This window comes from Bubalus kerabau, chromosome 10 (assembly GCF_029407905.1).
Source record: "Bubalus kerabau isolate K-KA32 ecotype Philippines breed swamp buffalo chromosome 10, PCC_UOA_SB_1v2, whole genome shotgun sequence".
Classification (NCBI taxonomy): Eukaryota; Metazoa; Chordata; class Mammalia; order Artiodactyla; family Bovidae; genus Bubalus; species Bubalus kerabau.
The window spans coordinates 11,404,031-11,416,109 of NC_073633.1; the positions used below are offsets into that span (position 1 = coordinate 11,404,031).

Sequence of the window (12,079 nt, forward strand, 5' to 3'; positions counted from 1 at the left end):
TTTCTTTTTTAATTTAAAAAAATGTTTTACTTAATTGCTTAAATAAAAAATAACATTAAAATAATTCTACATATAGTTACAACGGATGGTACAGCTTGAAAAAGTCTCTTGTAACTTTGAAAAAATGAACATGATATATCCATAATGTTCTAAGAATATGAAATTTTAAAAACTAAAGACTTCTAATTCTTGGTAAAGCCAGAAGAATTAAAAGCCCTCTATATGAACATATTCATTTTAGTCAACCACTTTTATGGACTGAATGCTTGTGAGAGACTGGGTGTGAGTTGATCTGGTTCCAAGAGACCTGGAAGCTGACGTACTACCTTCAGGGTGAATGGTCCGCGGATATTTTGCTGCAGTAGCTTGAGGAATGGTTTGCTGAAAAAGCAAAAATATACTTTAAACAATTCCATAAAATTATACATACTAAATATTATTTCAATATTATTTCATTATCTACAGTTTAACCCAACAAACATTAGTACATGTAGATTCCTATTAGGGTCTTCCATTTAGAAAAGTCATCTATAAAATACTTGACATAAAATTATACATATCAAAACATTCACCGTGCATTTCAAAAGCTCTATGATACAGCTTTTGCTTAGGAAATGGACAAAACCTCTTGAAACAAAGATTCTCATGTCAGATTCCATTTAATTAGAGTTCTTCTTTAAAGAAATAAAAAATAACCTCCTTTCTTAAAGTATTTTATATAAATGTTTCTTTGTACATAAATAACTGGATAACCACTACAAATAGAAGAGATTCTTGCAAATGGTATGAAATTTTAGTTGCTAACCACCTGATCTGACATAAAAAAAGAGCTATTTCTCCTTAGGGATGATGGGCAAGAGAACTGCAGAAACAAGACCATGGCCCCACTGGCATCGTGTCTACAAAACATAGCACAGAACCAAGTAGCCTTGCTGCTGCTGCTGCTGCTAAGTCGCTTCAGTCGTGTCCGACTCTGTGCGACCCCATAGACGGCGGCACAGGCCCCACCGTCCCCCGGGATTCTCCAGGCAAGAACACTGGAGCGGGTTGCCATTTCCTTCTCCAATGCGTGAAAGTGAAGTCGCTCAGTGGTGTCCGACTCTTCGCGACCCCATGGACTGCAGCCCACCAGGCTCCTCCGTCCATGGGATTTTCCAGGCAAGAGTACTGGAGTGGGGTGCCATTGCCTTCTCCGCAAGTAGCCTTAGAGGTAAGCAATTATCCAGCAGATGGAGCTCCAGTGTCAGAAATCTGGAGAATGGTTTATTAGTAAGTAACTGTTTCTAATAGTTCTAGTTCTTGGGATCCTGGAATAAAATGAAAAATAGTACAGAGGACTGCCACTGTGTCTGTTACATAATCCAAAGCAGGTAATAATGGAAGCAGTTTATGGCTATTTAATTCATGGCCAATTACTGAAGAGTCACTGGACATACTAAATAAACAAAAGGCAGTTATAGTTTCTTGGTTCTTTTTCTGTAAAGTATCACTCCAATCAGTACAAAACCACAGTTTGTCGGAATTAAAAATAAACACATGTGCTCTCTTTACATCTTATCTTACAAATGGACAGTCTCTCTCCCCCATTTCTTTATAAATATCCTATGTGCTGATAAAAACAGAAATGAGTTCATTTCCTCTCATCTTTGATAACTAAGCTCACATTTTCAAAAATACGTAGAGAACTCATGTAAGGACTTTCAAAGTCTGTCCAACCTACAGAGGCTAAGATGATTCTCCACCCTCCACATGTTCAGTCTGGACTCGGTACTTCCATCTCAGTCTGCAGCTTCACTGTCAGACTTTACCTGAGGCTAAATTTAAACAATCAATCCAGCTTCTTTTGACTTAATCATCTAGAAACAATCTAGTATCCACAAAGAAAAGCATTTACAATCATTCCTTGCATCTTTTTGATGTATTAAGTAGACAGGAATGTTGTTTAAGACTGCAAGTTATATACAGAGCATTCTCTTTTATAATAAAATCAATCTTTGTTTCTCTTTAGGGATGTGTTCTCCTAATTTTTAGAAATTAAACTTTTTGAGATAATTGTTGATTCATGTATGATTATAAGAAATAACAGGAGATATCCCATGTGTCCTTCTCTAGTAATTTTTATTAAATTAAATTTGCTTATGGCTTTACAGTTTACAAAGTGCATCTCATTTAATTTTCACAGTACCTCATTTAATCCTGCATCCTGACAGTTAACTCTAGGAGCTAAATACTCTTATTGCTCCTGTTTTACACATCAAAAAAATGGAGGCTCAAATATTTTTTGATTTGTATATGATCACAAAGGCAGTAAGTAGCTAAACTAAGGCATTAACTCAGGTTTTCTTGTTTATTTTTGCTTAAGTTTCATGTACTTTTCTTTATATCACATGAATTTATTGCAACCTGATTTTTTCCCCAAGTTAGAAATATGTTGACAATTGTATTTGAAAAAGTAGGAAGAAGACTTCCAAAAAAAAAAAAAAAGGAGCAAAAATTAAACACCATGAAAGTAGGTAAGTTTTTCTTAGGGTAAAAAATATGCTATATGGATAGCAGTTAATGAGTAAATGGTTTTTGTCTTTAAAAAATTTATTGAGAAATCATTTATATATTTTGCCCTTTTGGCCATCAACACACTGGATTAATTTTTGTATTTGATAATTTTTATACTATCCCAGATGAGCCCCTACCCTCATTCCCTAGTGGCTCAGACGGTAAACCATCTGCCCACAATGCTGGGTTCGATTCCTGGGTCGGGAAGACCCCTGAAGAAGGAATGGCAACCCACCCCAGTATCCTTGCCTGAAGAATTGCATGGACAGAGGAATCTGGGGGGCTACAGTCCACGGGACTGCAAAGAGTCGGACACGACCGAGTGACTGACACACACAGCATACAACTGACAAGAAACAAAGTCTCTGAAATTAATCTCTTAAAATAGGAAAGGTACACATGTAAAGTATATAAAGACTGTAGTAGTAAAGGCAGAACAAGTACCAGTTATCATGGATTTTGATCTTCTTCTCAACATGGCATTTAAGTGCTTATTAGTCTATCAACTCTCAGGAAAAAGGTTTTGTGACCAAAAGTTATCAAAGGCAGACTCACCACTGTGACCGGATGATGTTTTTCCACAATAACGGAGCTCATGGGAGGAGAAACTCCCATTATAGCCAAACTGCTACTGATTCTGTTTTTTGAAGCAAAATCACACCTCCCTGTGACCCGGGCTGTGATTGTTCTCCCAGCTTTCTGTTGTGCTGATGTCACCACCCTGGGCCCACACTATAAAAGAAATATTCGGTTGGCAGAAAATCTATGGCAAAATCTATGGTACTTTTGCTTCTGTAACTTGAAAATACACAGGCACTTTAAATAATTGTATATTCAACCAACTCTAACATGGGGAAAAGTCTTTAAACAAGACAAAAAGCATTAACATAAAACTAACCATTCCAAATACCCCTTTAACCTTGGTATTCCAGCTATTTTATAGGATTCTAGGACCTTCTAAAGCTTTATTTCGAAATAGCTACAGATTCATGGGAAGTGGCAAAGAGTGCACGGAGAGGCCCCACGTGTGCTGCACCCAGCCTCCTCCAACGATGGCACCTTAGACAAGTACTGCACACTGACAGCAGCAAAGCCAGCAAGGCGGCACTGGCACGGACGCCGCTTGGACGTGTGGACGTCCGTGACCATCACTGCGATCAAGGCACACAGCTGTTCCATCATCACAAGGCTCTCCCTCACACTGTCCTTTCTTTAGGGTCATACCCATCTCCCTTCCCAAACAATCCCTATTCTTCAGATCCACTGATCTGTTTAATAAACGACCCTTATGGATAAATTACCAGTACACATATGCTTTTCTGTCTTCCCCTTTTCCTTATGGCATTGTTAATATAATTTTTCTTCATGAATAGGGTTTTTTTTGGGGGGGGAGGGTCACACTATGTGGCTTGTGGGATCTTAGTCACCCGACCAAGGATGGAACCCAGTCCCTCAGCAGTAAAACCACGGAATCCTAACCACTGGACCTTCCTTTTCCTTTGAGAGCTATTTGCAGTGTATTGCAAAAATGGGATGATCGTATCAAAAGGTAATGCCAGGTTTTACAGCTTTTGTTGCTTACAGTTGGACAATACTCCAGAAAGGTTACATTTACACCAGGAGCAACACATACATGTACTCATTCTTTTTTCGTGATCAACTAATCCCATCAGCTGGGCAAAAATCAAAAGGAGTAAGAAAAAAGGGAAATGGCATATTTAGAAAACTCTAATATCTGTATTTTAGTATCTGACATGGAAACAATGCATGATTATTGCTCAAGAGTACAGGGCTCTGAAGCCAGATTTTCAAACTCTGAATTCAAACTATATTAGTAACTGTCCACTGGCAAGTTATTCTCCCTAGCCCTCAGTTTCCTCATTTATGAAATAGGGAGAGCAGCCCCAGCTGACTAATGCTAGCCTTGCACTTTCCGTTCAGATGAAGAGTGAAGAGAAACCTTACTGAACAGCTTAAAAATTCAATTCAAACTCTTCCAATTATTTCAACTGGAGTTATAAAAAGTCAAGTGCCATCTACTGTTCAACTTTGTGAACTACAATAGTACATTTGCTAAACAGCACACGTCCAGTATATGTGCTGTCAAAGCGAGCACGTATCTTTTTTGAAAATTATTTTCATCATGAAATTATGATATTTTAACACACTGATGATGTCTGCAGAAATGAAATAATTTTACAGATGAAAACGTTCTTTCACTAGAACGGTATTCCTCCCTTCTTCAGTTATTTGTCTCCTGATACTCTGCAGTTTACTTTCTATACACACCTCCTTTAGGTCCTAGAAATATTGAGGAAGACTAGAAAACGTTTTGGAAGGAAAGAAAGTTTCTGTGATTCAAATGAAGAGAAAGACAGCTGGTCCCGAATCACAAATCTCTCTTTTTTTCCTGTGTCCAGCAACAATGGTTTCATGTAAGGTAAGTAATCCAAGTTATGTATTTGTTTCTGCTTTTGTCATTATGGTTCTTTCCAAAGCCAAGAAGACATATTTGAGGTAAATCTGAGTATTTAATTTAGAGGATGAGATGGTTGGATGGCATCACCGACTTGATGGACATGAGTTTGAGTAAGCTCCAGGAGTTGGTGATGGACAGGGAGGCCTGGCGTGCTGCAGTCCATGGGGTCTCAGAGTCGGACATGACTGAGCGACTGAACTGAGTATTTAATTAAATAGAAAAGGAAGAAAACTACCATGATACCTACAGATTAGTTTGTCATTCTCCTTTCTCTCTCAAGGCTCTACTTACGTCAATGAAATGGAATGTGTGACTGTTCTGAAGGGGCAGAATGTAGTTGGAGGGATGGGGGAAGAAAAAGGCCTATCTAATATTGTGTTTTTTAGGTTTCAAAGACTTCAAAATTGTCTCAGGTAACCAAACTGTTTCAAAAAGTAATAAAAAAGGGTGGTAAACAGATTCATTCATTGGGTTCTTCCTATACACATTCAGATTCAGATACAAACCCAGATGTACAAATGTACGTGTAGTCATATTTAGAAGGGAATTTTGAAAAATCTAGCTCTCCGTGTTATCTGGATATGCATATGAATGACAAACCACCATGTTTATTTAAATGAGATCATTAGTATAGGATTTCACTTCAAAATGTGTAATCATGAAAAATAAACACAGCTGAACACATGCCAGTAGAACTGTAGTATCTTTCTAAATCAAAACTCCCCGACACATTCAGATTTCTTTTAAGTCATTTTTTTTTTAAGCCTCTTTGAATGAGGAGCAAAAATACGTTGAGATTTGCAAAAATAGATTTTAAAAATTTCCCCCTAAAGTTAGTAGCTTCCCAAAGGCAGAAATTCAAGTCAGCAGGAATACTTCAGATGACTAATCGTCCAGTTGACTCAATATGTTCCCTTAGCTACAGAGAGCTGCCGAGCACTATGACATCTCCAATCTAACTCTTTTAAAACCTAAAACCTACTCGGCCATCTTTCTTCCTTTCATGTAAGTGGTTAGGGTCAGAGAGGAGAGGGAGACAAGCAAATAAGAATCATCCCAGTGCCTTTATAGAAGGCTTTGTGCCAGATCCAAGCCAGAGTAGGGAAGAAGGGCATATGGTTATTTTTAAAAAGCCCTGCAGAGTTGAGTCTGATAAACTTGGCCGGTATCCTTATGCCCTTTGAGAGACACTGAAGAATACAGGTTTCACAACAGGAGGCCAGGAAGTCAGAGCCATGATATGCAGATAAACAGCTTGATTAATTGAACTTCAGGTAAATTCTCCCACAAATACTCTATCCTCCTTCAGTACTCTTCCCCCTCTATGCTGCTAAGTCGCTTCAGTTGTGTCCGACTCTGTGCGACCCCATAGACGGCAGCCCACCAGGCTCCCCCATCCTTGGGATTCTCTAGGCAAGAATACTGGAGTGGGTTGCCATTTCCTTCTCTAATGCATGAAAGTGAAAAGTGAAAGTGAAGTCGCTCAGTCGTGTCCGACTTGTAGCGACCCCATGGACTGCAGCCTACCAGGCTCCTCCGTCCATGGGATTTTCCAGGCAAGAGCACTGGAGTGGGGTGCCATTGCCTTCTCCTCCCCCTCTATGAACCCCTCTATTAGCAGCTAGTGATTTTAGGAAAAACAATTGCTATCTTCATTCCAATTATAAATGAAAACTTAAAACCTAATCAAATTAAGATGGAGTCACTACAGAGTAGTGTTAATATCTGCCATCCACGAAGAGGGAACGCCTCCCTGGTGGCTCAGACAGTAAAGAATCTGCCTGCAACGTGGGAGACCCAGGTTTGATCCCTGGGTCCGGAAGATTCCTGGAGGAGGGCATGACTACCCACTCTAGTATTCTTGCCTGGAGAATCCCATGGACATAGGAGTCTGGTGGGCTACAGTCCATGGGAATCACAGAGTCGAAGACAACTGAGTGACTAACACAGACAGTTGAACAGAAAATGTACAGAAGAGCCATTAGCCTCCTAGACCCCTGAAACTTTCTTTCCTTTAAAATTAAAACGTTCTTCATTTTTAATTATCACTCCTGTAATAGAATTGTCAGGTATTATTTTCACTATAAATTAATGTTTTAGTTAATTTGTATATTAAATATTTTCTGTGGATTGGCCTAAAGACCGTCTAGACTTTTTTTTCTCCATGGGAAAATAGGTTCTGAGTTCAGAATATCCACAATACAAACAAGTTTGGAACCCTTTTCCCACCACAGGCACTGCATTACTGTACTGACCATTTCCTCCTGTGCAGCAGAAGCTGCAGCGATCAGCCCAGCGCCATGGGGCGCCGAGACCGGGAGGTGGGCTGAGGAAGCGGAAGCGGCGCCGGCAGAGGTGACGGAAGCCGCCGAGGGAAAGGCAGCCGCGCAGGGGGCTCCGAGGGCCGCTGCTGGCGGGGACGGCGGCACTGCGCCCGCCGAGGGCACCGGAGCGGCTGAAGCATCCAAATGAGCAGAAGGAGGCTCTTTTCCTTGAACACCAGGCCCATACTCTTCCCTTTTATTGGTCGTGAAATCTGTTCCTAGAAACCACATATTAATTCCATTAACACGTTTCCAAGTTAAGATTCCTTTTATCTTCCCAACAAGGAAAATCCGTCCTAGCTAAAATTTGGTCCCACAGAAATACAGAAATGTGTTATCACTGGGTATGTTAATAGGGTTCAGTGAATACACTATGTCAGTGTTGACTGGTTAATGTCAACATTAACCATTAAAGACTTCAGACCACTTTAACACATGACGGTTAATGAGTGATTTGCTTTTATGTGAAAAAAAAAAAAAAAAAAAAAAAGGTACTCACCTGGGACCTTACAAACAGTACAATAATACGGTCACACTATGCCTAAGGATTTATGTTCTTTCCATTATTTCATACAACTATCCTGATAAATGGCCTGGTATTTAGATCTTTAGAATAACTTTCTGATAATCACCATACCCTCTTCATTTACCATCTATCACTCCTATTCAAACAAGACCAATGAATTTTTTTAAATAAACTATTTTTAGAGACATTTTAGGTTCACAACTAAACTGAATGCAAGTACAGAGTTCCCATATACTCCCTGTTCCCACATACCCACAACCTCCCCTACAATGGATATTATGCACACAGTGATACATTTGTTACAGTCGATTAACCAACACTGACACATCACTGTCACTCACAACTTGAGGTTTAAAAACCCATGTATTTTTAATTCTTGATTTTTTCAGCAAACAGTAATAAATCAGTTTGCAACACTAAAAGCTTTACTTTTGATACTGTAGAAGAAATGAATTCTTGCAGGTAGATTATATAAAAGCATATTTGTACACAACTGATTTTAGTGACACATATATAGTAACCTTTTCTCAGAACTGAAACTTAATCCTAGATCAAAGAAATATAAAATGTCAGCTTCCAGAAGCTAGGATGAAGGGTCCTAGTCTAGATTTTTCCCTCTCAGTACGAGGATTTGGTTAAAATTTCCATTTGAGACTGTATATGCACGCGTGCTTAGTCGCTCAGTCATGTCCAACTCTTTGTGACCCCATGAACTGTAGGCTGCCAGGCTCCTCAGTGCATGGATTCTCCAGGCAAGGATACTGGAGTGGGTAGCCATTCTCTTCTCCAGGGGATCTTCCTGACTCAGGAAGTGAACCCAGATCTCCTGCATCACAGGAAGATTCTTTACCATCTGAGACACCAGGGAAGTCCATAAATCCCTGATATCAAACATCAGGGTGAGGATTTCAATATTCAGTCACTGAGATGTTTCAGAATATTTGAATAGAGGGCATTATGTAACCCTATGTTTAAATGGTTTTCTATGGTGTCCTCTTTCCATCTAGAAATTTGGGCTACTATGTAAGTTCCTGTCTTAAGAATATCTTTATATAAAATTGAGCAATAGTTACTTCATTAACAAAGTTTAATGAGAATTATAATGCCTAGGTCCTTTGAAATAATTTGGAGAGACTAATTCAATATAAAAATACTGCTTTTGCTTTGAAAACACACATACACACTGAGTTTTAACATGCTTTTCATAGAAAGTGACTCTGATTGTCTACTTTTAGGTGGGTGGCAGGCTTATCAGGTATGGAACCAGTACTGTAATTATTCTAACTTTAACTGGACACATTTTTCAGCTGGAAAGTATTTTTCTACTGTTCCTAGAACTACTTTAAAAATTTGCGGGTATCCTTTTAAAGGCCATTTGTATTGTCACATTTTGTCTACCTCACAGAAACTTCTCGGAGAAGGCAATGGCACCCCGCTCCAGTACTCTTGCCTGGAAAATCCCATGGATGGAGGAGCCTGGTAGGCTGCAGTCCACGGGTTGCTACGAGTCAGACATGACTGAGCGACTTCACTTTCACACGTTGGGGAAGGAAATGGCAACACACTCCAGTGTTCTTGCCTGGAGAATCCCAGGGATGGTGGAGCCTGGGTGAGCTGCTGTCTGTGGGGTCTCAGAGTCAGACACGACTGAAGCAACTTAGCAGCAGCAGAAACTTCTATCTGAACTATAAGATTTATTAGGACACTTTACAATATGATGCACTGAGGATTATGGCTAGCAAATAATTGAAAGAAATTTAAAAAATTATAAAAAGCAATTATCTTCAAGGGACCAGGAATAATTTTCTTTTCTCTTGAGAATTTTAAAAATTCTATTTTAATAGCTGTTATTAAAATGCCACAAGACTTAAGTATCACAGAGCAAGTCCAGCATTAGATTACAATGAGCTTTTGCCTTTGGTAGCTTCATCAATACTAGAGTGTACTGCTGATGTGTGTCTTACTATTCCTGCCATCTTTTTCTTCCATTGTTATAATAAACAAAGCACAAGGCCATTCAAAACCTCTCAGATTCTAGAACCTGGCATTAGCTACAGATGACAACAGACTTAAAGGCAACAGTAGCAAAATAAGTCACATTGTATAACAATCAGAATACACATCAGAAATCCTACTATGCATATTTGCCCGTAGGAGACATTGCTGTATTTGAATTTAAAAATTTAAGATGGTAAATATATTAAGGTGGTAAAACACTGTATCCTAAGTCAATTCACAACCTTAAGTAGGTTATGTTAAATAGACTTCTTGTAATCGAATGTAGCAAGTTCTAATGATTATAAGTTCTCACTGCACTTGTGAAACCCAGTACCTGTTGTTATAAGTAGATAGTTAAATTCTTCAATTTAATATATTCAACTTTCTAACAATTAAAACTGAAAGCAGATCTTCAATCACTGGTGATGGTACATTTGTTTCCAGCATTACTACTCAACTAAAAGACCACTTGTTGGAGAAATCAAGTACTTATTTGGGTATCAGCAAGATAAAGATTCAGTCTCGAGGATCTATCTGAGTCTAAGTCTCTAACTTGCCAGGGGGCCACACACCACGACTGCTTTAGAAAGAACACAACTTGCCTGAACTCACCACCATCCACAGCACACACATTTGAAATAAAAAATATTTGTTGGTGCTTTGAAAATGAGGGCATAACAAGCACAGACAAGTTGTTCACAGGACTGAAATCATATTAATGATGTTACAAAATAAAATTGTGTCCCTGATGAATAATCTGATTTTCAAGCAGGATTTAAAAATACTGCAAAAATGTTCACATATTTATATACATTAAGTTTATGAGGCTGACTTAAGACTGCAACAATTATATCATTACTAGCCTCTTACATGTTAGTGTTTTTTGTCTTTTAAAGTGCTTGCAATTGTATTTCATTGCATTTTCACAAGAACCCGCTATAAAGCAGGTAATGAAGATTTATATTATCTTCTTTGTTCACAGAAGAAATTTTAGTTTTCTAAAACCCAGTGAGCAAAATAGGCCCCACTGTAAATTGGTGGCAAAGCTGTTCTATGTCATGTGGATGATAAGAATCATTCAGATCTGAGCTAATACATGGACTTTTCTTGACACAGAATTATTTTAGTTGACTTCTACAGATAGGCCTATATTTATATTTGTTGAAATGAGTTTTAGTTGAGGCTTCTCTTACACTGGAAGACAAGCAATTTTTTTTTTAAAAAACGGGAAACCATGAATAGACAAGAAATATTTAATCAACAAAACAGTCCAAGGCATTTGGCTACTTAGGAAAAAACCAGAAATCCATGACTTGAGAGAATTTTCATGGCAGATTTAAAACTGGATATAACATTATGATATTAAAAATAGTGTTTGGATAAGATACTAGATAAGAAAATTAGTGCTGCAGACCACACCAGTCACTGAAATCTCCTCAAATCCTTTTTGAAAGTAGGCAGAGAATCTTAAATAAAACACTAACCTGTATCACCTCTGTTCTGAAATATAGTCATGGCCTCAAGATTTAACGCACATACACCCCTCATGAAAGCTTTCTTCATGGAATCTTCAAAGTGCTCTTTTTCATGCTGCATCCTTTGGATCTCAGCTTTTGCATTTTCCAAAGCTCCAGTTAACTAAAATCAGGAGAATTTTTAAAAAGAAGAAAAAAAACTGAGCTACAAGGAAGAATATCATTTATTGTTTTAAAAAAGAGACTTCTTATACTGTGAAGTTATTTTCGTGTGAAATACTAAAATCACTTTAGCATATACTTCTTCTGCTGAGTCTCAAATTATTTTAAAAGATGCATTTTACCTCCAGTGTCTCCATCAACACAACATTTTCATTCCTAACTATAAGGTCAAGGTTTAAACAAAGGGAATTTCATACTGGCTTCAATCAGGACTGGTGTATTCTAATTATACAAAAGGCTGTTATTTCTTACTATATACTTTTATGTTGGATAGTAAAATATCCTGCCAGCAACAGTAACTGATTTCTTTTCTTTTTTTTTAACTAAGTGTTATCTATAGAATTTAAAGTGCAAAGTGGCATTAGGTACAACACCTACCCATAGACCAAATCTAAAGGGAGTACATTTTTTTGCATGTCATTGTCAATCACAGAATGTTATTTGCATAATAAAACTTTAAGAATTTAGTATTATAATGATGAAAAAAATTTTCCTTTTAATA

The 12,079-nt window shown here is 38.1% G+C and overlaps 1 protein-coding gene across 7 annotated transcripts in view; it reads right to left on the reverse strand.

Annotated features, from left to right (window-relative positions):
* The window catches only part of POC5 (POC5 centriolar protein), a 30,495-nt gene continuing 18,416 nt past the window's right edge, over window positions 1-12,079 (reverse strand). For 6 of the 7 annotated variants that reach the window (XM_055536596.1, XM_055536599.1, XM_055536593.1 and 3 more), the window contains 4 exons: window positions 11,365-11,518; window positions 7,288-7,574; window positions 3,109-3,285; window positions 1-381 (listed from right to left, as the gene is read on the reverse strand). In XM_055536596.1, the coding sequence (XP_055392571.1) occupies window positions 238-381; window positions 3,109-3,285; window positions 7,288-7,574; window positions 11,365-11,518 (762 nt within the window). In that variant the 3' untranslated portion in view covers window positions 1-237. The remainder of the gene's footprint in view (window positions 382-3,108; window positions 3,286-7,287; window positions 7,575-11,364; window positions 11,519-12,079) is intronic. The other variant, XM_055536600.1, reaches the window with a different exon arrangement.